The 26,000-nt window shown below is 44.8% G+C and overlaps 1 protein-coding gene and 1 long non-coding RNA gene across 2 annotated transcripts in view; one reads left to right on the top strand and one right to left on the bottom strand.

Annotated features, from left to right (window-relative positions):
• The window catches only part of LOC140486893 (solute carrier family 2, facilitated glucose transporter member 1-like), a 35,000-nt gene extending 25,609 nt beyond the window's left edge, over window positions 1–9,391 (bottom strand). The window contains exon 1 of the mRNA XM_072585958.1: window positions 9,167–9,391. Within this exon, the coding sequence (XP_072442059.1) occupies window positions 9,167–9,181 (15 nt within the window). The 5' untranslated portion in view covers window positions 9,182–9,391. The remainder of the gene's footprint in view (window positions 1–9,166) is intronic.
• LOC140486894 (uncharacterized) lies at window positions 8,193–18,799 on the top strand. The gene is made up of 3 exons (XR_011962668.1): window positions 8,193–8,306; window positions 8,404–8,492; window positions 18,321–18,799. It is a non-coding gene; the product is annotated as an uncharacterized lncRNA (long non-coding RNA).
• Window positions 18,800–26,000: the final 7,201 nt, after the last annotated feature.

The raw sequence follows: 26,000 nt of genomic DNA on the forward strand, positions 1-26,000 counted from the left end.
CAGTCCAGAATAATACTCTGGGGTTGTGTGTTCAAATCCCACCAGAACAGTGGGTAGAATTGGAATTCAATTAATAATTTTGAAATTTAAAAACTAGTTTCAGGAATGATGAGTGTAAACTACCACTTACTGTCAAAACCTCATCTGGTTCATTAATGCCATTTAGGGAAGGGAATCAGTCACCCCTACCTGGTCTGGCCTACATATGACTTCAGACCAACAGCAAATGTGCTGACTCTTAAACGCCTTATGATATGGCTGAGTGAATTATTCAGCCTAAGGCTAGGCAGCAAATGCTGGTCTTAAACATTTTAATAATCACCCAAACAACATGCTACGAAAACAGATTTTGAGAATATAACCAACATAACTCTCAGGATACTTCAAAATTCCCAGAACTAATGTCCAAATGAGTCCAACAATGACCCCAAACCCTGATTACACACCAGAGTACTAACTATTCCCCCAGTTTTCACCCTCTCTCCCACCCACCTCAAACAGAATAACCACAATAAGAAGGACTTCAATCAAACAGGTCCTGTGTAAAGACATAAAACAAATACAAAACTAAGACTTAACTGCCCAGTGACCACCATGCAGCTGTGGCTCCAATGCAGATAAAAAGTACGCTGTTGTCTAAAATAATAAAACTAACAATGGCTCTGACCTTCCCACTCACAGGAGTCTGATGGTGAATCTCCTGGTTAGGGACAGCTACAAACAGTGTGAATAAGGAGGGACAAGGACAGAGGCAGGTCCCATTTGATGTGATGGCTGTGAAGTTCATCCTTTTGAGGTACATGAAACAGAAGCTGTAAAACTAAATCTTGAAAGAGAGAGAGATAGGGTTTCAGGTTTGGGACTGAAGCTTTGTTCAGGAAAGGAAGAGAAAACCCACCTCATGACAACATTGAGGAAAACACAAAAGGCGACTCAGGGGAAGAGTTTTATTTAATATTTAGGGCGCTATGTCTTTAGGTGGAAGTGGTTACTGCAGATGCTGGAGATTAGAGTCACGATTAGCGTGGAACTGGAAAAGCACCGCAGGTCAGGCAGCATCGGAGCAGCAGGGAAAAAAAAAAAATCGACATTCAGGCAAAAGCCCTTCATCATTCCTGATGAACAGCTTTTGCTCAAAACATCAATTTTCCTGCTCCTCGGATGCTGCCTGTCCTGCTGTGCTTTTCCAGCACCACTCTAATCTTGGAGCTACGTCTTTGCCTTAGGCTCTGGAATTCCTGTGGAAAAGTCTCTTCTTTTTCATATGCTCCTTGTCTCTTTGACTAGGCTTTTGGTCACTTATCCTTGTACCTCTTCATGTGGCTCAGTGTCATATGTTGACTGAAACCATTCCTGTGCAACATCCTGGGCGGCACGGTGGCACAGTGGTTAGCACTGTTGCCTCACAGCGCCAGAGATCCGGGTTCAATTCCCGCCTCAGGCGACTAACTGTGTGGAGTTTGCACATTCTCCCCGTGTCTGCGTGGGTTTCCTCCGGGTGCTCCGGTTTCCTCCCACAGTCCAAAGATGTGCAGGTCAGGTGAATTGGCCATGCTAAATTGCCCGTAGTGTTAGGTAAGGGGTAAATGTAGGGGTATGGGTGGGTTGCGCGTCGGTGTGGACTTGTTGGGCTGAAGGGCCTGTTTCCACACTGTAAGTAATCTAATCTAATCCTGGAATATGTAACCTGAAGGTACTACACAAATGCATATTGTGGGGAAAAGTTTTTATGCTGTGCTGGGAACAGATAGAAAGGTGAGTGTTAAGCGTTTAATAATCGCTCCAGCAAAGATTTCTTTCAGAGATACATGACCATCGCTGAGTTCCAACTACAATTTTAAGTTGATGGCCCAACCAGGAATCAAACACAATCCCTACAAGGGGATACTGGGTAACCAAACAACAATAGAAGTTGCTGGAAAAACTCAGCAGGTCTGGCAGCATCTGTGGAGAGAAATTACAATTAACATTTTGGGTTGTGTGACTCTTCCTCAGACCCTTCTTTTCCAGAAATTTCTAATTGTCTGATTTATAGCACCCACGGTTCTTTTGGTTTTTACTAGGTCACCAATACCTTGATCAGGAGAGGAATGTCAATAAAGGTAGGTAAAGCAACAGATAGGTTTAAAGAGGGAAATCTGAATGTTAATATCATTGAAGTTATTTGGGCCAGAGATCCCTCTTCAGTTTGAAGTTATAATTCAAAAGGATTCAGAACATCTTGACCTGCAGTTGACCATCAAACGAACATTGACATTGTGGACAACCATTTGTTCATTTGGTGACAATATCCAATCCAATCGACAAAATATCTTGATGAGCAATTGGAACCCCATAGCTCACAGGGCTACAGGCCAAGCACTGGCAGTTTCTTTATATTCACTCACAGGAAGTGGGTATTACTGGCTAGGCCCAGCATTTATTGCCTATTCCTAATTGCCCAGAGGGCAGTTAAGAGTCAAGCACGTTGTTGTTGGTCTGGAGTCACATATAGGCTAGACCAGGTAAGGATGGCAGTCTTGTTCCCTAAAGAACGTTCATGTACCAGATGGGTGTTTCCCCTACAATCGACATCATTATCAATGGACTCTTAATTCCAGAATTGCATTGAATTCAAATTCCACAATCTGTTATAGCAAGATTTGAACCCAGGTCCTCAGAACATTACCTGGGCCTCCAGATTAACAGTCCAGTGATAAAACCAATAGGCTGTCACCTCTAAAGTGTAAGTCTCAAAATGCAGCCAAAATGTTATGTTTTAATTTTCTAAATCCATATTTCTGTAAGACACCCATACTAATGAATCACTCTATTCTTGCCCTCAGTTGATCTAAAACAGTCACTTTAGAATCCCAGCATCCTCCTCTATCTCACTTCCCACGACTCAGATTAGATTAGATTCCCTACAGTGTGGAAACAGGCCCTTCGGCCCAACAAGTCCACACTGACCCTCCGAAGAGCAACCCACCCAGACGCATTCCCTAACTAATGCACCTAACACTATGGGCAATTTAGCATGGTCAATTCACCTAATCTGCACATCTTTGGACTGTGCGGGGAAACCGGAGCACCCAAAGGAAACCCACACAGACACGGGGAGAATGCACAAACTCCACACAGTCAGTCGCCCAAGGTGGGAATTGAACCTGGGTCTCTGGTGCTGTGAGGCAGCAGTGCTAACCACTGTGCCACCGTGCTGCCCTATTCCTTCAACATGCTTTGGTCATCAGATCTAAAATATACTTATGTGGTATATTTTAGCTTATGATATTCTCCTGCAGTACTTTGGGATGTTTTGTTATGTTAAAGGGGTGATAAGAGTTATTGTAAATGTGAAGTCCGTGGTAAGGGGCAGCCGGTGCGATTGTCCCCAAGGGCACAACCAACCAGAGCTATGAATGGAATCTCAATGCAACTGCCCCCCTAATAGCAGCAGGTGTCTGTCTGTAAACCCCATTCAAGAAGGCAGCTGACCACCACCTTCTCCAGGGCAACACCGAGAGACAGCCAACTAATGGAGCCAGGAGCAGCCACAAACCATGGACAAATCATGGAGATCCTTTCATGGTTTCAGTTAAACCTTGAATTGTGGAGCCAGGTTTCCTCAGTTTTGCCAGTGAAATTGCATGATTATAGCTTTAATTTGGGGAGGAGCAGGAAGAAAAATAAACATGGACCAGCAACAGACAAAAATGACAGGTATCCACGTTTGTATACTGCCTCCCTGAACTGTGTTTTGTCATGTAAATAATGTCTCATTTGTTATTCCTACTTCCATGGTGTTTCTGAAGTACAGACAGAATCTCAGATACATGGCACTGAGCTTAAACTGTCTTAAGTTCTGTGAATGTGGAGTTTGGAACCCATTACTGGAGACAAACTCACTCTCCACAGAGTTTTAGTGGGGTCTGCAGCCGATTATGGAGAATATATTCAGCAACATAAATGCCAGATGCTGGCAGAAGGAGGATCTGAGAAAATATATCAAAGCAACATTCAAGAAGCTTGAGAAATTGAGAAGGCAGAAGTTAGTTTTTAACTTGACCTTTCTGGCAGAAACTGGGCCCATGGGCACTTATAATAACCTGGGATACTGAACCAGGGGCAGTGCTGTCTCTAATTTTAATTAATGTTTCTAAACAAACCAGAACTGATGGTTGCAAAATTCACATAATACTGATCTAAGTTGGATGTATGATTGGATCCTAATCTAACTTCAGCCCCAGTGAGGATATTTGCCGGACTCTCACACCAGGCAGTAGCCAGTTTGGTGGCAAACAGAGAAGCAAACACATTGGGTAAGATACGTCCAGGGACCAGGAGGAGTTCACCTGGGCCCTGATTTATCCACTATCTCACATTCCCTATTCCCTAAAACCATCTCGCCACAATCACTACTGCAGGACTCACACTGAAACTCTCTTCTTGTACTGCCAGTACACACAACCCACCATTCATCAAATACACTGAGGTCCACAGTAACCCCAACATCATTCACATGTTAATAAGACCGAGCAACTTCATTTCTGAAACCAAGAATTTTCTAGGATGATGATGTCAGCTTGTACGAGGGGGCATAACTACAAATTGAGGGGTGATAGATTTAAGACTGATGTCAGAGGCAGGTTTTTTTACTCAGAGAGTGGTAAGGGTGTGGAGTTTCCTACCTGCTAATGTAGTTAACTCAGCCACATGAGGGAGATTTAAACAATCCTTGAATAAGCACTTGGATGATGATGGGTAGTGTAGGGGGATGGGCTTAGATTAGTTCACAGGTCGGTGCAACATCGAGGGCCGAAGGGCCTGTTCTGCGCTGTAGTGTTCTATGTTCCATAAACCCTCTGGCAATGAAAAATCTTTCTTGTGCAGTGCTTTATTGCTGCATCACCATGCACAATAGAATTATTTAACACTGCATTAAGTAACTGTTCCAAATAAAGTTCTCCCCACAGTCCCCAATCGTCACCTAATCTCCGGCTCCTGATTTATCTTGTCCTTTTAACCTTGGCAGTGTCCTGCATGTGAGCGAGTCAAGTGACTTCCCTGCAGCAGGCAATCTGATATTACTCAGTGTCACTCACGGCTCGAGCACTTTTTATCACAAGACATGTTACATAGACAACAAATTGCATCACAGCTTCAATTGTGGAAATCGACTGGGTCTTTTTTAGAGCCTTCCCAGGAGAAATGCCTAAGATAACATGTCTCCCATGTGATCATTTTTCTGATGATCTTAACATTATTTTGTGATGCAGTAAATAAAGTATTTGGATATATTTAAACACTTCACTGACTTGGGATGACCCAGACTGCTTCCCAGCTGATGGAATACTATACTATTGGTATGTAGGAAACACAGGAGCCAATTTGTGCATAGTTTGATCCCACACAGCAGCAGTACACTGAGCAGATGAAGTGTTTTTACTGATGTTGTTTTGAAGGTAAACATTGGCTCAGCCATGGGGTGGGGTGGGGGAGTCCACTGGTCTTCTGTGACATATTGCCTAGTGATGTTTTAGATCACCTTCAGGGCAGAGAGGGCCTTAGTTTAACATCTCGTCTGAAAGATGGCATCTCTGCCACTGTAACACTTCCCCAGTGCTGCACTGCAGGGCCAGCCTGGATAATGGGTTCAAGTCTCTGCAGCAGAACATTAATTTGCAATCTTCTATCTCTGAGGTGAGACTGCTTTCCAAAGACCACACAGCACTGACAAGTGCAGACTTGCAAGGACTGACCTATAACTCAAATTCCTGCTGTTTCTAGCTCCACACCCATTCCATCTAACAGAGGTATAGCCTGGAAAAACACAATCTCCAATTTCTAGTTCTATGGGATTGTGTGTTGGCCAGGTCATGCAGCAAGTATCAGAACCAGCAGTGTGTATATGAGGCAGTCTGTCTAAAGCCTCTATCTCCTGTTATCACCCTGCAAGCTTTTATTTCGGCCACTCAGGAATATTATAACTTTCAGTGCTCTCTTATCCACGGTGGCACTTTAGTTCTTCTCAAATCCTTTTGCAATTCCTGATTTAAAACTCCCGTGCGTGAATGTGTGTAGGTTAGCTGTGTATCCTTACATTAGATAAGACTGATCCTTTAAAGCCGGCTAAATTTTGAGTACATAAATTATTCATTAACAGCTGAAGAGCACTGAGCTGTTTTGATTTTTTGATTCTTCAACCACACAGTATTTAGCAGCCATCGCGTTTTAGGAGAACTACCTGTATTTAGCAGCTACCAAGATAATTCCTCAGATTTCTTAATGCTACATGGTTCAAAGATTATGGGGGAGAGAGGGTCTGGGGCAGCACGCCTCACAGCGCCAGGGACCCAGGTTGGAGTTCAGTCGAGGGCGACTCTGTGTTGAGTTTGCATGCTCTCCCAGTGTTAGTGCAGATTTTCTCCGTGTGCTCTGGTTTCCTTCCACAATCCAAAGATGTATAGGTCAGGTGAATTGGCCATGTTAAATTGCCCATAGTGTTGAGGGATGTGTAGGTTAGGTGCATTAGTCATTGGGTAGGTGAATGGATCTGGGTGGGTCACTCTTCAGAGGGTTGGGGTGGACTTGCTGGGCCAAAAGGCCTGTTTCCACACTGTTGGGATTCTATTCCATGGAATAGCAGATTGAGTTGGATGATCAGCCATGAACATACTGAATGGGAGAGCGGACCGAATGGCCTACTCCTGCTCCTTGTTTCTATCCCTTTAAAAATGCAACTTTTGTTGCTTTTTTTAGGAATGCAAAAAAACTATTCATTGTGAGTATTACTGAACAGCTGAATCTGTGCAAGGTTTCTGAATGTGTCTCTGCCAACACTGCACTCAGCATAAACTGGCCACACAACAAAATACAGCTGGCACCAGTCTTCAATAGCAAATGTTGAATTCAAACATATTTTGGCATTAATTTTTAATTGGTGTTACATTCAAATGTTGATAATCATCAGGAAATAGTTCTCATAACTTTTATTTCTTTAACACCTTCTAATGTCTTGGGCATTCCTGAGGAAGGGCTTATGATCAAAATGTTGATTTTCCTGCTCCTGGGATACTGCCTGACCTGCTGTGCTTTTCCAGCACCACTCTAATCTAGACTCTGATCTCCAGCATCTACAGTCCTCACCTTTTCCTCCTTTCTAATGTTTTGCCAAGCTATTTCAGTTAAATGAAGTTAAGGGTTTTTTGCTGGTCCAGTTGTTTGTGAATTTTGCTGATTAAGAATTTATGATATTCACTGTTGCTACAGCAACAGATCCGTGAAAGCACTTCAGCTTCCTTCCACGTGACCGGGCGACCACCACCAACACCCCCAACCCGATTTGGGAAAATGAGTTGATGCTGGAAATAATTAAAATCATTTTAGATGCGGAAATTAAAGCTGACACATTCGCTGCTGCTTGTGATTTACACAATAAATGTCTTCAAAATCAGAGATTTAGTGTAGTTTGGGATATTTACTCGACGCACAAACAGGCACGTACACAGAGACACAGACACACACACACAGACACACAGACATACACACACAGACATACACACACAGAGACACACACAGAGACACATACACACACACACAGAGACACACACAGAGACACACACACAGAGACACACACACAGACATACACACACACAGAGACAGAGACACACAGACACACACAGAGACATACACACACACACAGAGACACACACACACAGATACACAGACACACACACAGAGACACACACACACACAGAGACACACACACACACAGATACACAGACACACACACAGACGCACACAGAGATATACACACACACACAGAGACACACACACAGATACACAGAGACACACACACAGGTTCACAGAGACACACACACAGGTTCACAGAGCCTGGTGTGAGAAAGTTATAAATGGCGAGTAGGTTTGAGAATAGGGAGGATATAAAGTGTTAACTCTTCGAGAGGGAACAGAACAGTTGCAGATTGTTGAAATCCACATCGTAAATCAGCAGCTACACCCGAGCTAGATCCAGGCGAGCTGAGAGTTGTACGTTCACTGGGTCATGTACACATTCCGGATGCAGTCTCACCTGGTAACTATTCAGCTTCCAGGGGGCAGGGGGTGGGCTGGGATCTGAGACATTTCCATCCCCCTACAACAGACCAAACAATACATCGCCTGGCGGAGTTTAAAATGTAAAATGGTTGATGTTTTGAAATCCCATTGCTGGTTTAGTTACAAGAATCACTTTGGATCTGCCCTGGGATCTGGTCGGGCTGTGGTTAGGGATACAGGAGACATTTGGAACAGAATGATTGCAGGGGGTATTCACTGGTTTTACAGCTCCGTTCTTGGTGAACTGTTTAAATTTCGGTGGAAATTCACATAAATGTTTTAACACTTATTACTCTTTCCATTTAGTGCGATATTAACCTACTTTAAAACACTGCCCAACTCCAGTAACCGTTTGAAGATGTGGCCGGAGCGGTTGAAAATGAAGATTAATTTGAGTAAGTTTTAAATCTGACACCGCCCCCCTGTCCCAGGCAATGCCTTCTTGGGAAATCAGAAAAGCCTTAAACATCCAGGCTTTTGTTTTTGCCTGAGAGACAAATGATTCACTGACAGTGTTAAAACATTTCCTCATACTGTGAATTCTGTGAAAAGAACATGCCCTGATTCTGTATCATTAAAACACGCGTTGTAGCTATTGTTTTGGCCACACGGGTCTCTTGTGTTCCCTCCTTCCTTTTCTCCCAGTGAATATTTCCCTCCCCCAGTCCCTCTGTGTGTGTGTGTGTGTGTGTGTGTGTATGATTCAGCTCTGCCCCCAACTATCACAGCGTTCCATTCCAGCTGGTTCCTTGCTCTGAGAACCTCTGACCACACTCGAATTCTCACAGATCTTCCCCAGCATTCTCTGTGGTTGACCTTAAACATTCGTTTATCTGACTACCCTCATTCTTCAGCCCATTACAAACTGTAACACACCAACAACTCCCTCAAACCTGTGACTTTAGAAATGGAATATATTAAATCCCAACTTCGTCCGCATTCCAAAATCGGCACCGCAGAACATTACAAACAGGTTCGGGTCTCGTCCAGAGAAACTGGTCACGGATTTTTAAACCGTGTTGTGGGGGAGGGGATCCCCAGTAAAATACAGTCGTTCTGTAAACTATACCTTGTCTGTGGCCATGCTGCTCTCTCACAGATGAAGACTCTGCGGATTGCTGGGTTTTGGTCTTGGGTGATTTCTCTGGGTCACGCTATTCAAATCCTTCTGCGATTCAGTCCTCGCCACAAAAGCTCCTCCAATATCTGTAATGAGGTACAGAGTTATCTCCCTGTGTTGAAAGTTCCTTCTGTGTCCCTCCTTCCGATGACGTTCATGTAATAATCGGCTGGGAGGAACGGACTGCTCTTTGTGTGAGTGCTTTGAATGGGATTGGATATCAATGGTGACGTCTGAGGGGTGTGTGATGGGCTCGCCCCTTCAACATTTGCTGAGGATCTCATGGACCAGTCTCCTGTGGGTGTGACAAAATCTTCCACACCCACGCCTCCCCCAAACCCACTACAGATCTCCTTACACACTGTCCATTGGCAGCAGCCGTTTCCATTTCTAAAGTTACATGAGGGTTAGCTGCTGAAAGTCATTGTACAATATATTTATAAACAGGAGACCTGACCAGGAACTGACTCCACTGGATTGCATGGAGGGCCCAGTTTGTGCCTCCTGGTCTTCCTCAGTTTAGACTCTGATCCGAACTGGGTAGCCTGCCAACTCTCTGAGTATAAATCACACACCAAAACTTCTTCATAACTTTGTTACAGAGTCATAGAGATGTACAGCACAGAAACAGACCCTTCGGTCCAACCCGTCCATGCTGACCAGATATCCCAACCCAATCTAGTCCCACCTGCCAGCACCCAGCCCATATCCCTCCAAACCCATCCAAATTGCCTCTTAAATGTTGCCCATTCCATATCCCTACCACCCTCTGTGTGAAAACATTGCCCCTTAGGTCCCTTTTATATCTTTCCCCTCTCACCTTGAACCTCTAGTTCGGGACTCCCCCACCCCAGGGAAGATACTTTGTCTATTTATCCTATCCGTGCCCCTCAATTTTGTAAACCTCCGACACTCCAGGGAAAACAGTCCCAGCCTGTTCAGCCTCTCCCTGTAGCTCAGATCCTCCAACCCTGGCATCATCCTTGTAAATATTTTCTGAACCCTTTCAAGTTTTACAACATCTTTCCGATAGGAAGGAGACCAGAATTGCACGCAATGTTCCAAAAGTGGCCTAACCAATGCCCTGTACAGCCGCAACATGACCTCCCAACTCTTGACTGTGTTTTGACTTGAGATTCTCTCTGAATTGTGCACCAAAGACTGGTTGAACGTGCCAGTTAGGAGCTGGAGTGGGCTATTTGGCCCATCGACGCTATCCCACAATCCAATATGATCATGGTGGATCTGATCCACCCCCACCCATCCATGTAACTTACTGTCCTGTTAGTGAAGAATCTCCCCTGCCTCCAAAATATCCAATGATCCCACTTCCATCACTGTGTGAGATGCTGTCCTGAATCACATTCATACAGCTCTCTGTCAAACAAGACCTGAAAGTTATGTACACTTTAGCAATAGAATTGTCCTCATCAACTCTCTCTGATAACTATCAGAAAGCTCCAGCAGGTTTGCTAAACCTGGTTTTCCCTTTCCAACTGCAAGTGGACTTTCCTTAATGATTCCATATTTGCCCAAGTGATGACTTGCCTCGAAGGTTTGACAGGAGACATAAATGACCTCCCCCCTCACCTCTATCCAAGGCCCCAAAGGAGCCTTCCACATCCATCAAAGTTCCACCTGCACATCCACTAATATCATTTATTGTATCTGTTGTTCCCGATGTGGTCTCCTCTACATTGGGGAGACTGGGCGCCTCCGAGCAGAGCGCTTTAGGGAACATCTCTGGGACACCCGCACCAATCAACCAAACCGCCCCGTGGCCCAACATTTCAACTCTCCCTCCCACTCTGCTGAGGACATGGAGGTCCTGGGCCTCCACCACCGCTCCCTCACCACCCAAAGCCTGGAGGAAGAACGCCTCATCTTCCGCCTCGGAACACTTCAACCCCAGGGCATCAATGTGGACTTCAGCAGTTTCCTCAATTCTCCTCCCCCGACCTTACCCCAGCTCCAACCTTCCAGCTCAGCACTATCCTCATGACCTGTCCTACCTGCCAATCTCCCTTCCCACCTATCCACTCCACCCTCCCCTCTGACCTATAACCTCCATCCCCATCCCCATTCACCAACTGTTCTCTTTGCTACCTTCTCCCCAGCCCCACCCCGCTCCAATCTGGAGGCTCCCTTCCTTCATTCCTGATGAAGGGCTTTTGCCCAAAACATCGATTTTCCTGCTCCTCAGATCCTGCCTGACCTGCTGTGCTTTTCCAGCACCACTCTGATCTAAACTCTGGTTTCCAGCATCTGCAGTCCTCACTTTCGCCTCGAAGGTTAGATGCCTGTGTTTCCATGGTTTACCTAGCCTTGGCTGAATTTACAGGCCTGGCCCAACCGAATATCAGGTCTGAATCAGCTGCCATTTTATGAGAGTAGAAGTAGTGACATGGGGGAGCTCCTTTCCCTTTCACTAGGGAATTGTGAGTTTTCTCATAAATTACCTTCTTTATTAAGAAAGAGGATGAAAAGAAGGAGATGGAAAGAAGGAAGTCTCAAAGTATGTCAGATCCAGAATATATTAGAGTGAAAAGAAGGTGAATTAGAGAGAAAATGGGGTCAGGTCAAGTCTACTTGTACAGAGCCATGACATTACAGGCACATGATCCATGGTGTAGTTGTGGCCCATAAAGTAATGTTACAGAAATGATATAGACCCCAGAACTCTGCTTAATTGTTGAGCTGACTCTTGAAACAATGAAGGGCATTTTCCCCAGTGTGTATATCCACTCTGTGTGTATACCCTCCCCAGGGGTGTATACCCTCCCCAATGTGTATACCCTCCCCAGGGGTTTATACCCTCCCCAGGGGTGTATACCCTCCCCAGGGGTGTATACCCTCCCCAGCATGTATACCCTCCCCGTGTGTATATACCCTCCCCTGTGGATATCTCCTCCCCTGTGTGTATACCCTCCTCTGTGTGTATACCCTCTCCTGTGTGTATACCCTCCCCAGCGTGTATACCCTCGTTTGTGTGTATACCCTCCCCATGTGATTACCCTCCCCTGTGTGTATACCCTCCCCATGTGTATACCCTCCCCATGTGTATACCCTCCCCAGCGTGTATACCCTCCCCTGTGTATATACCCTCCCCTGTATGCCGTCCCCTGTGTATATACCCTCCCCTGTGTGTACACCCTCCCCAGTGTGTATACCTTCCCCTGTGTGTATACCCTCCCCTGTGTATATACCCTTCCCAACGTGTATACCCTCCTCCGTGTGTATACCCTCCCCATGTGTATACCCTCCCCTATGTGTATACCCTCCCCAGCGTGTATACCCTCCCTTGTGTATATACCCTACCTGTGTGTACACCCTCCCCTGTGTATATACCCTCCCCTGTGTGTGTACCCTCCCCATGTGTATACCCTCCCCTGTGTGTATACCCTCCCCTGTGTGTATACCCTCCCGTGTGTATACCCACCCCTGCGTGTATACTCTCCCCTGTGTGTATACCCTCCCCATGTGATTACCCTCCCCTGTGTGTATACCCTCCCCAGCGTGTATACCCTCCCCAGCGTGTATACCCTCCCCTGTGTGTATACCCTCCCCTGCGTGTATACTCTCCCCTGTGTGTATACCCTCCCCATGTGATTACCCTCCCCTGCGTGTATACTCTCCCCTGTGTGTATGCCCTCCCCTGTGTGTATGCCCTCCCCTGTGTATACCCACCCCTGCGTGTATACTCTCCCCTGTGTGTATACCCTCCCCATGTGATTACCCTCCCCAGCGTGTATACCCTCCCCTGTGTGTATACCCTCCCCTGTGTGTATACCCTCCCCTGTGTGTATACCCTCCCCATGTGATTACCCTCCCCAGCGTGTATACCCTCCCCTGTGTGTATACCCTCCCCTGTGTGTATACCCTCCCCAGTGTGTATACCCTCCCCAGCGTGTATACCCTCACCTGTGTGTATACCCTCCCCATGTGATTACCCTCCCCTGTGTGTATACCCTCCCCTGTGTGTATACCCTCCCCTGTGTGTATGCCCTCCCCTGTGTGTATGCCCTCCCCTGTGTATACCCACCCCTGCGTGTATACTCTCCCCTGTGTGTATACCCTCCCCATGTGATTACCCTCCCCTGTGTGTATACCCTCCCCAGTGTGTATACCCTCCCCAGTGTGTATACCCTCCCCTGTGTGTATACCCTCCCCTGCGTGTATACTCTCCCCTGTGTGTATACCCTCCCCATGTGATTACCCTCCCCTGTGTGTATACCCTCCTGGGTGTATACACATAGAACATAGAACATAGAAAAATACAGCGCAGTACAGGCCCTTCGGCCATCGATGTTGCGCCGATCCAAGCCCACCTAACCTACAGTAGCCCACTATCCTCCATATGCCTATCCAATGCCCGTTTAAATGCCCATAAAGAGGGAGAGTCCACCACTGCTACTGGCAAGGCATTCCATGAACTCACAACTCGCTGAGTAAAGAATCTACCCCTAACATCTGTCCTATACCTACCACCTCTAATTTAAAGCTATGCCCCCTCGTAATAGCTGACTCCATACGTGGAAAAAGGTTCTCATGGTCAACCCTATCTAACCCCCTAATCATCTTGTACACCTCTATCAAGTCACCCCTAAACCTTCTTTTCTCCAATGAAAACAGCCCCAAGTACCTCAGCCTTTCCTCATACGATCTTCCTACCATACCAGGCAACATCCTGGTAAACCTCCTCTGCACCCGTTCCAGTGCCTCCACATCCTTCCTATAGTATGGTGACCAAAACTGCACACAATACTCCAGATGCGGCCGCACCAGAGTCTTATACAACTGCAGCATGACCTCAGGACTCCGGAACTCAATTCCTCTATCAATAAAAGCCAGTACGCCATATGCCTTCTTCACAGCACTATTTACCTGGGTAGCAACACTCAGAGATCTGTGTACATGGACACCAAGATCCCTCTGCTCATCCACACTACCAAGTATCCGATCATTAGCCCAGTACCCCATCTTCTTGTTACTCTTACCAAAGTGAATCACTTCACACTTACCAACATTGAACTCCATTTGCCACCTTTCTGCCCAGCTCTGCAGCTTATCTATATCCCGCTGTAACCTGCCACATCCTTCCTCACTGTCAACAACTCCACCGACTTTCATATCATCCGCAAACTTGCTCACCCAACCTTCTAGCCCCTCCTCCAGGTCATTTATAAAAATGACAAACAGCAATGGTCCCAAAACAGATCCTTGCGGAACACCGCTAGTAACTGCACTCCAAGATGAACCTTTACCATCAACTACTACCCTCTGTCTTCTTCCAGCCAGCCAATTCCTAATCCAAACCTCCAACGCACCCTCAATGCCATACCTCCGTATTTTTTGCAGTACCCTACCATGGGGAACCTTATCAAACGCCTTACTAAAATCCACATACACCACATCTACCGCTTTACCCTCGTCCACCTCCTTAGTCACCTTCTCAAAGAATTCAATAAGGTTTGTGAGGCACGACCTGCCCTTCACAAAACCATGCTGACTACCCTTGATCACATCATTCCTATCCAAATGTTCATAAATCCTCTCCCTTACAATTCTCTCTAAGACTTTGCCCACAACAGAAGTGAGACTCACCGGCCTATAGTTACTAGGGTTATCCCTACTCCCCTTCTTGAACAAGGGAACCACATTTGCTATCCACATATACTTAGGGTGGCAGCCAGTGATTAGTGGAGTTTCATAAGGCTCAGTGTTGGGGCCACAGTGATTCATGTTATATATTAATGATCTGGATAAAGGAACTGGGGGCATTGTTGCTAAGTTTGTAGATGGCACAAACGTAGGCGAAGGGACAGGTAGTGTTGAGGAAGTGGGGAGCTTGCAGAAGGGCTTGGACAGCCTGGGAGAGTGAACAAAGAAGTAGTAGAGGGAATACAATGTAGGAAAGTATGAGGTTATGCACTTTGGGGGAAGAGTAGATGTATTGGCTACTTTCTAAATGAGAAAAGATTTTGGAAACTGATGCACAAAGGGACTTGGTGGTCCTGGTTCAGGATTCTTTTAAGGTTAACACACTGGTTCAGCTGGCTGTTAGGAAGGCAAATACATTTCAAAACGATGAACATGCAAGAGCAGGAATGTACTTTTGAGGTTGTGTAAGGTTCTGGTGAGGCCACATTTAGAATATTTTAAGCAGTTTTGGGCTCCATATCAGAGATGCATCGCATTCACTCCTGGTGCCTTATCAGCATTAAATACATTCAGCTCATTGAATGTGTTCTCCTCATCAACGTCTGGCCCTTCAAAGGTCTGAAGCACCTCCTCTGTCACTCATGGTCTGGGCAACATCTTCTTCCGGGTGAAGACAGATGTAAAATATCCAATTAATAACTCAGTCATGCCCCCTGCTCCCATGTGGAAACTTCATTGTCATTGCTCATTGGTTCCTCGCCTCTTTCCTTATTTGGAAGTTAACAAAAGAATTTCGATCCCTGTCATGCTAGCTGTCATTTTTCTTATTTCTTTGCTTCTGTTCTTTGTGTTTTCCATTCTACTTTGAACCCTCTACATTTAGCCTCAGGTACAGTTATATTCTCCAGTCAACATCTGACATAAATACACTTTTTCTGCCTTCATTTTAATCTCTACTATCTTTGTCACCCAGGGAGCTCTTAATTTGTTTGTCCTATCTTTCCTCTTCACAGGAGATAACCTCTTCAATAAAGGCAACCATTATGGTTTTGCTGCTAATCTTTGATTCCAATATATTTGGATCAGATTCATTCTTATGCCATTAACATTAACTTTCCCCTGGTTAATCATATTAGGAGAAAGTGAGGACTGAGGATGCGCGCGATCAGGGTCAAGAGTGTGGTGCTGGAAAAGCACAGCAGGTCAGGCAGCATTCGAGGAGCAGGAGAATCAACATTTTTCAGGAATAAGCCCTTCATCAGGAATGGGCCTAATTCCTGATGAAAGGCTAATAGCCGAAACATCGATTCTCCTGCTCCTCGGATGCTGCCATGACCTGCTGTGCTTTTCCAGCACCACACTCTTGACCCTGGTTAGTTATAGCCCATCAACCTCATCACTTTTTGGACAGAAAATTTGAGTCGATTAGGATAGGGACAAAGGGGTAAATTTAAAAAGAGATAAAGAGATGGAGAGGCTGCAAGAGTGTTTCAGAATTTAGAGACAAGGGGCTGAAGACACAATCAGAGGGATAACCATCAGATCGGAGGGATGACCATCGGGGGAGGGGTGACCATCGGGGGAGGGGTGACCATCGGGGGAGGGATGACCATCAGTGGGGGATGACCATCAGATCAGAGGGATGACCATCAGGGGAGGGGTGACCATCGGGGGAGGGGTGACCATCGGGGGAGGGGTGACCATCGGGGGAGGGATGATCATCGGGGGGGGGGGATGACCATCAGATCAGAGGGATGACCATCAGGGGAGGGGTGACCATCGGGGGAGGGGTGACCATCGGGGGAGGGACGACCATCAGGGGAGGGGTGACCACTGGGGGGGGGGGATGACCATTGGGGGAGGGGTGACCATCGGGGGAAGGGATGACCATCGGGGGAGGGATGACCATTGGGGGGGATGACCATCAGATCAGAGGGATGACCATTGGGGGAGGGGTGACCATCAGGGGAGGGATGACCATCGGGGGAGGGATGACCATTGGAGGAGGGGTGACCATCAGGGGAGGGATGACCATTGGGGGAGGGGTGACCATTGGGGGAGGGGTGACCATCAGATCAGAGGGATGACCATCAGGGGGAGGATGACCATCGGGGGAGGGGTGACCATCGGGGGAGGGACGACAATAAGGTCAGAGTTGGAAGAGTGCAGAAACCTTGGAGGATTTGGGAGAGGGATGTGTTTATAGAAGTAGGAACGAATGAGGTTACAGAGAGATTTAAAAGCAATTTAGCAAATCTGAATCTTTTTAATGTATGATTGAAAACCAAGGTTTACAGAGGTATTAAAGCAGGGGAGATTGAGATTTCAACAGAGGAGACTGAGTAATTCTCCTCAAGTGTTGTAATACTAATTCATTCCTTTGGTTCCGGCTGTGTATCCTGTACACCTTCCTCAGCTTTTCCTAACCTTTCCCCAACATGAGTCAATGTGTGAACCTCCGTTATACTGCAGTTACGACACAGGAAGTGAAATTGTGTTTCACCTTGACATGACATGCTCTTTAGGCTGCAGCTGGGAAATGTGGGGGCTGTCCCACTGGCAGTGATTTCAAGGACACTGCTTCTGTTCTGAGCTCCTGGGAAGAGAAGGGCTCACAGAAACTCTGAAACTGAAGCAATATGAGTAGGAGCGGCCTGATCCACTATGCAATGTGATCATGGCTGATCCTCTACCTCAATGTCATAATCCCACTCCCCCTCAACATCTTGGGCTTTCAGAGGACAATCTATTCATTTCTTAAATATATTCAGTGACTTGGTATCAAGATGACTCCTGAGCTGGGGCTTATCTGCTATCACTGCTTTTCTTTCTCTTTTCTTGTGTTTGTTTCTTCTCTTTTCCTTTTCTCGCTCCCTGTGCTGAGTTCAGATGGTATCGGTGGTGGAGATGGAATGCAATGTGGACTACTTAACATTCCAGTGACAGCATGGGACCTGTCAGCAGTGTCCACGTTGGGTGGAGGCGATATCAGAGAGATAGGCCCAGCAGTGAAAGATAGTGCCTGAGGATCAGCCACTTCCTCATTGATTGGGTCTGGCACTGCTGGCAGTAAAGTGGAAGGACATCTTAGTGACATTGATGAGTTGGGCTGAGTTGACATCGATGAGTGAGAGACATGTTGGTTGTGTCAGGTGTAGACAGTGGTGAGGTGATGATACAGGACAGTCAGCCCAGCAGTGAAAGATAGCCCCTGAAGAGTAGAAACTGCAACGTTGCTTTGGTCCAGTGCAGATGGCAGAGAGGTGGTGGCCGAGGGACAGAGGTGCAGGCGTCATTGATGATGAGCTGGCTTTTTAAGCTATATCTTCCTTTTTTTTCTATGTCTTAAACTATTCAAAATGGTATCAGATTGTGGTGACAGTGGAACAGCTTTTCACTGTAAAGTACACGTGACAATAAAATCATTCATTACTTCATTCAGGTCTTCACAGCCCTCTGCAGTCGTGAATTCCACAAGATCACCGCACAATGACCAAAGAAATTTCTCCACAACTCAGTCAGATTCCTGATGAAGGGCTTCTGCCCGAAATGTCGATTCTCCTGCTTCTCGGATGCTGCCAGACCGGCTGTGCTTTTCCAGCACCACTCTAATCTAGACTCTGGTTTCCAACACCTGCAGTCCTCACTTTTGCCCAGATATGGCCTACCCTGTGTCCTGGGAATGCTGCCCCTTGTTCTGAACCCCTGCTGTGGGGAAACATCATACCCACATCCTGTCTGTCCAGCCCTGTCAGAATTTTGTACATTTCAATAAGGTCCCATCTCCTACTTCTAACCTTCAGTGAATACAGGCCCAATCTCTTATCATCTGACTAACCTGCCATCTCAGGGAACTGTCTGATGAATGGTTGCCAGCATTTGTCTTCAATAATCTTTTGCATTTTTCATTCGTATAGAAGATCTTACACTCTGCTTTTATGTTGCTTAAAATAAATAAGTGATCCAGATGGGTTATTTTTGCAGTAATTGATAGTCACCATTAGGGCCAGCTCGATATTCCAAATTTTTTTAAATTCAAGTTTCAATCTCTGCTATAGTGACTCAAAGTCACATCCCTAGAATATTAGTCTGGGCCTAACAAAACTAGAAATTACTGGGGAAACACAACAAGTCTGGCAACATCTGCACAGAGAGAAACAGAGTTAATGTTTGAGCCCTTGTCACTCTCCACAGATGCTGCCAGACTCTACTGCATTTCTGCAACAGTTTCTGTTTTTCATTGTTTCAGATCTCTGGCATCCACAGTTCTTTGGTTTATTACATTCATCTGAGTCCTGGATTGCTAGTCTAGTGACATTGCCTCAGCATAATCTTCCCTTGTATTGAATTATCCTGCATTTAATTTCACTGCTCAGTCTCTGCAAACTGGCCACAGCCTCAGTAAATGCTTCAACGTCAGTTTCAATTATTAAAAAGTTATTTGCCTTCACAAAGATTAGATCTTTGAGTATTCACTTCTGGCAACTAGGATTTTTGATTTTAATATTGCAACACCATAAATCATTCAACGTATGAAATAATGTTCAGGTCCTTTACTCTATTTAACCCTACAGTGCCTCATCAAAGACCCGAACGTGGCAAATATACTTGTTTTTACCATTTCTTGTTTGTTAGCCTTTACTTATTCAGTTGTGAACTGTACTATTGTGACGGTCTTTACCCAAGTAAAAATTAAAACAGAAACTGGTGGAGAAACTCAGCAGGTCTGGCAGAATCTTCTAGCATCCATAGTATTTTGCTTTTAGTTTCCAGGATCAATGGGAGCTTTAAACTAAACACTGGGGACAAGGGATCACATGAGGCTAGAATAGACAAATCAAACAAGAGATCAAGGTGGCAGTAAAGGAAACAGAGAGTGGCAGGACAGCACAAAGTGAAATGTGCACCAGCAGATAAGGCCAGAGTTTATAAAATAATAAAAGGATAGAAGACACAGATAGATGCACAAAACATTCATTACAAAATGGATGAAATGCCAACTCCAAAAGAAACAAATGTGTATGATATCTGTTTAAGGGAAATGTTTGAAACTGTTATTACAGACTTTATAAAAGGGCACTTAGATAAGTTCAAAGGTATTCAGGCAGAACCAGCGTGGTTTTGTCAAAGGGAAATCACGTCTAACTCATTTATTGGAGTTATTTGAAGAAGTAATTTGTGCTGTAGATAAAGGGGATAAAGTGGATGGATTGTCTTCAGATTTCTAGAAGGCATTTGATAAGGCATTACATCAAAGGCTATTGCAGAAAATAAAAGATATTGAAATAGGTTAGAGATTGACTGGCTAACAGGAAGCAGGGATTAGGAATAGTGGGTCTTTTTTCAGGTTGAGAAGATGTCACTAATGGTGTGCCACATTGGTCCATGCTGGGGCCTCAACTCTTTACAATTTATAGAAATGATATCAAGGAAGGGATCAAAGGTATGGAAGCAGAATTTGCTAATGACACAATGATAGGTAGGGAAGTAAGTTGTGAGGAGGATATAGGGAGCCTATAAAGGGATATCAATAGGTTCAGCAAGTGGGAAAAGGTCTGACAGCTAGAGTATAATGTGGGAAAATGTGAGATTGTCCATTTTGTCAAAGAGAAAAGAAAAGAAGCTGGTTATCCAAACAGTGAGAGGATGCAGAGGGATCTGGGTATCCTAGTGCATGAATCACAGAAGGTTAGTGTGCAGGTACAGCAAGTGATCAGGAAAGCTCATAGGATGTTATATTTTATTATGTGGAAGGTTATGCTGTAGAAATACCGAACTTCGGTGTGCACAATATTGATCACTGTACTTACAGAATGCATTGGGAGAAGTTCAGAGAAAGTTTACTGAACTAATACAAGGAATGAGTGGATTGCCTTATGAGGAAAGGCTAGACAGGCTGGGCCTGTAACCTCGGCAATTTAGAGGGGTCAGAGGTGACTTAATTAAAATGTAAGATCCTGAGGGGACTTGACCGGGTAGATGTGGAAAGGATGTTTCCTCTCGAACTAGGGGTCAGAACTTAAAGAGAAGGGGTACCCATTTAATACAGACATTAGGAAATATTTCTTCTTTTAGAGGATTGTGAGCCTTTGGAATTCCTTTCCTTGAAAGGCAGTGGATGGAGAACCTTTAAATATATTTCAGGCAGAGGGAGATAGATTCCTGATGACCTTCCTGATAATCTTTCTGCATAAATCTGCTAAGTCCGTGTGTGGCACCATCTTCCAGAACCGTGAGTGAATGCTGGAACATCAATCACCCAGTGCAGAACATTGGAGAGGTACAACTTAAAGACAACGTTAGCAGTGAGCATCGGGGTGGGCTCCGAGTGAGTGAGGGCTCTGACAGGGAGTGAGGATCCCAGAGATACAGCCTGGGCCAGGCCCTGAGCTGGGGAGGGGGGTGTCCCTGGGCACACAGTGTCCTTGCTGCAGGGTTACACTGAGAGTTACTGGGGTAGTATTGAAGGGCAGAGTGTCCTGTAAGTGGATCAGAGGTGGGCCCTGAGGGTTCATAGAGGCTGGCACATGTTAGACGGCAGTGTCCATGGATGTGGACTGTGTGAGGCTGGTGCCCATGGAGTGTGCCCTGAGATGTTGGTGCCCAGTGGCCAATATGGAACTCCTTTAGAGAAAGCAGTGAGCGGCAGTGCCCGCGTAACTGCCCTGACCCGCTCCGACCCACTCTGACCCGCTCTGACCCACTCTGACCTGCTCTCACCTACTCTGACCTGCTCTGACCCTCTCTAACTCACTCTGACCCACTCTGACCTGCTCTGACCCTCTCTAACTCACTCTGACCCACTCTGACCTGCTATGTCCTGCTCTGACCCTCTCTGACCCGCCCTGACCCGCCCTGACCCGCCCTGATCCACTCTGACCCGCTCTGACCCAGCCCGACTCACCCTGACCCACTCTGACCCATTCTGACACACCCTGACCCGCTCAGACCCTGTCTGACCCGCTCTGACCCGCTTTGACCCTCTCTGACCTGTTTCGACCCGCTCTGACCTGTTCTGACCGGCTGTGACCCGCTGTGCCCTGCTCTAACCCACTCTCATGCACACGTGTCAAAATCTCTTGATGTCCAGTATGTTGGCATATTTGGTGAGAGAGGAAGCTAAGTATTAAAGAGGTGAGTTGGGCCATGAACAAGGTGTTTAACGAACAACAATTCCCCTTTGTTGGCACCTTGCTACTGTCTTGGAAAAACTCAATTCGCCACCATAAAAGGTGGAGCCAAATGTTCGCAATGCCAGCCTCACCTTGCTTCTCAACCGTTTCCTGCCATAATTTCCACTTGGGCCATGTCACACAGACCTCAGCAAGTTCCATCCCTCTGGGTCTGCCTACACTGCAGAAACTCCTAACCACATTCTAGCAACATCTATACACCAGGAGGTGAGAGAGGGGAGGAACTGGAAACAATTATAATAGTCAGGGTAAGGAAACTGAGGAAACTATTGGAACATAAAGCTGACAAGTCTCCAGATCTTGGTGGATTTCATTCCAAGGTCTTCAAAGAAGTGGCTGCAGAGATAGCAGATACATCAGTTTCAATTTTCAAACATTTCCTAGATTCTGGAAAGGTCCCATCAGATTGGAAATTAGCAAATGTGACTCTTCTATACAAGAAAGGTGGGAGACAGAAAGTAGGAAATGAGAATCTATTATGAAGGAGAGTCTGCCTGACACTTCAAACATCTTAATGGAGCCAGGCAGAGTCAACATGATTTGGTGAAAGGGAAATTGGGTTTAACTAATTTATTACAGTTCTTTACGGAAATAGCAAGGATAATAGGAAAGTGGAAGGCACGGTGGAATTAGATTTCCAAAAGGCATTTGATAAGGTGCTATGAAAGTTACTACACAAAGGAAGAGTTCATAGTTTAGGAGGTTACATGCTACAATGTTTGAAGGGTTGGCTAACTAACAGGAAACAGAGAATAGGGATAAATGGGTCATTTTCAGGTTGGCAAATTGTGACTAGTTGAATGCCACACAGCTCAGTGCTGTGTCCCGAACTATCTTAATTTATATCAATTTATAGGATAAAAGGGCTAAATGTATGGCAACTGAATCTGCTAATGATACAAAGATAGGTTGAAAAAAAATGTTGTGACGAGGATGTGAGGAGTCTGAACAAGGATATGGATAGGTTAAGTGAGAGGAGTGAGAAAAAATTGTGAGTTGGAGTATAATGTGGAAAAATGTGAAGCTCTCAATTATGATGTGAAGAATAAAAAAAAGCAGCCGATTATTTAACTGGCAAGGGATTACAGAACTCTGAGGTACAGATGGATCTGGGTGTCCTTGGACATGAATCACAAAAGTTGAAAATGCAGGTGCAGCAAGTGATTAGGAAGGTAAACTACAAAGTATTGTGATTTAGAGTGTCTTCAATTTAAAACTCACACATGACAATGGAATTAACAAAATAAAAGAAGCAACTCAGTTTGTCCATGGCTCTGAAATGTGTCACTTCAGATCAGTGCCATTCGACACTTTTCCTACTTCACCTTCTGCTGGGCCTTCTGATTAAAAAAAACCATCAAAATCAAAAAACCCAATCAGAGTTTTAGTGGTGAGATTTTTGCACCAGATAAAGGAGGAAAAGATGTACATTTCCAACACTCCTTTTACAATCAATGAGTGTGTTATAATGTAGGAAACATGGCAATCACTATGAAATGCTGGCGATCACAGCAGGTCTGGCAGCATCCATGGAGAGAGAGTAAGCTAACATTTCGAGTCAAGATGACTCTTCATCATCTGCTGTGATCTCCAGCATTTTGTTGTTTTCTGTACAGATCCCAGCATCTGTAATAATTTGATCCAAAACATGGTTGTCAATTTGTGCACAGCAAGTGCAGTGAGTTTCGTGATGTTGATTGAGGGATAAGGATTGGCCGCAGAAACTGGAGAGAACCTTCCTCTGCTCTTTTGCCTTTAGTGTAGCGGGAATATCGCATTGTCACTTTTTAGATGACTAGTTGAACCAGGATCTCCCCTTGGGGCTCTTGATAAAGATCCCATGTAACTATTCAAAGAAACATAGTAGAAGTTTCTCTTGTAACTTGAACATCATTTATCCCCCAGCTGGCATCACATTAAGCTACTGATGACAGACCACTTACCTCATTGCTGTTTTATGAGGAGATCAGTGTGTACAAATTGTCTTCCGTTCTCAACAAAACAGAAACTACAGTTCAAAATCAAAAGGTGCTTAGGAACAGTATGAGGATTCAAAAGGTTTTATTTGGCTCCAAGTTCTGTGTAAATGTTTCCATGCAAATTCAACAACATGTAATTATCTAAATCACAACAGAAAACAGATGCCACATGTTAAAAAGGAAATGATTGAAAAAATTGTAAACATTATGGAGGATGAAGTGATTGTGTTCACATGCCTATCAATTCCTCTCCTGTTTTCCAGCTACTTAAATGTATCTCAAACATTCTAAATGTCTTGAAAGAACAAAACACTCCTTTACAACCAAATAAACAATGCTGCCCTTGAAAATTTAAAGTTTTCTTGATTAAAGAAAAAAATCTGATTTTTATCTAAATTAAATAATTCAAACTTTCAGCTCCCAGCATTGCCCAACCCTGTTCCTACACCATCTTGTGACCTACTTTCCAACAAGACAATGAGAAGAAACAGGGAATCTCTGTTTTCCTCTTCATGAGAACATGAGCCCAAGACACTGTTGCCCCTTCTCATTGCCCCAGTTAATCTCCCCTGTAATGGAGCACAGAATAGAGATTATTTTGGTTTGACCTTGATCCTAAGGAAGTATGAAGGTGAATTAACGATTGGTTAACTGGGAGTGGAAACAGTAACATGTTTGATACAATATTCATCCTTAGTCCATTGTTTATCGTCTTGAAAATATTAACCACTGACCATGATCAGTTCGCTTGAAAAATCGTGTAATTATTTGTGGCAACAGGTAAGAAGATGTAGTCGTTGTGACAATCAAATCATGTCTGCACAATTACACTGGTATTTGCTAACTCAATAACTAAATCTGCATTTATTGGATCTGGAAGTGGTTGAATATCAGGACACCAAAGTGGCAAAAGTGGCATGGAATTTGTGGACAAACTGTTAAATTCCTTTTGCATGTTATAGCTCAATTTTCAAAGGTTTTTTTTCATTTGATGCCTTCACCATGGAAGCAGTGATGAACATCTGAAACCTAAGCTCTGCTTTCCCTCTTCAGTTCATGACTGTTGGAGAATCTGACAAATGAGATTAATTGGTTTAAAAAGCATAACTAATTTGAACATGAATTGCCTACAATAACTGGACATGAAACAGAGATCAGCTCATTATTTTTTGTATGTTGCACAATTATATTTATTCGGGTCACTTATTACATTTGACACTTAGAAGGGAAACGTTCTGAAACACAGAATTACAAATGCTTTCCAGTCAGCAGCAGAACTCCTGCAAAATGTGAAAACCAGTTCTAAAAGCACACTTCCACCTTACTGCCTGAGGGTACAATATTTTACCTTTTGTCTTAAATATTCTTGTTAAAAGTTATTAAGTACTATAAACACATTCCAGGCATATCCTGGTAAATCCTATTAAGAGATTGATGTTGGTGGGAGACAGGATGTCATTGGCAGTAATGCCATGATTACCATGACGACCAGAGTGAATTGGCACTAATGTAGGGCCATGCAATGTTGACAGATTTAGGTTACACTCTGAGCTCTGTGCCATTCTCACACTGGAGTTGGGGATTTCTGTCATGGTGTGTTCAACACACACTAGTCTCTTGTACTAGTTGCATTTCGATTCAACTGCCACCTCCATACTTGCCACTTTTTTCTGCAGAGTCACAAGTGCTTTTCCATAATGCTACATACTTATTGACTATTGCAGTATAATACATCATTCTGAGCAACAATCGGCTTGTGGAAGATCAATGACTGCACAAACTCAAAGAACTTTGAATCAAACTCTTCAGTGCAATCTTATTTCACGTTTTTCATTCATTCACAGGATGTGGGCATCACTGGCTAGGCCAGTATTTATTGCCCATCCCTCATTGCCCAGTGGGCAGTTAAAAGCCAACCACATTGCTGTGGGTCTGGAGTCACATGTAGAC

This window comes from Chiloscyllium punctatum, chromosome 16 (genome assembly GCF_047496795.1).
Source record: "Chiloscyllium punctatum isolate Juve2018m chromosome 16, sChiPun1.3, whole genome shotgun sequence".
Classification (NCBI taxonomy): domain Eukaryota; kingdom Metazoa; phylum Chordata; class Chondrichthyes; order Orectolobiformes; family Hemiscylliidae; genus Chiloscyllium; species Chiloscyllium punctatum.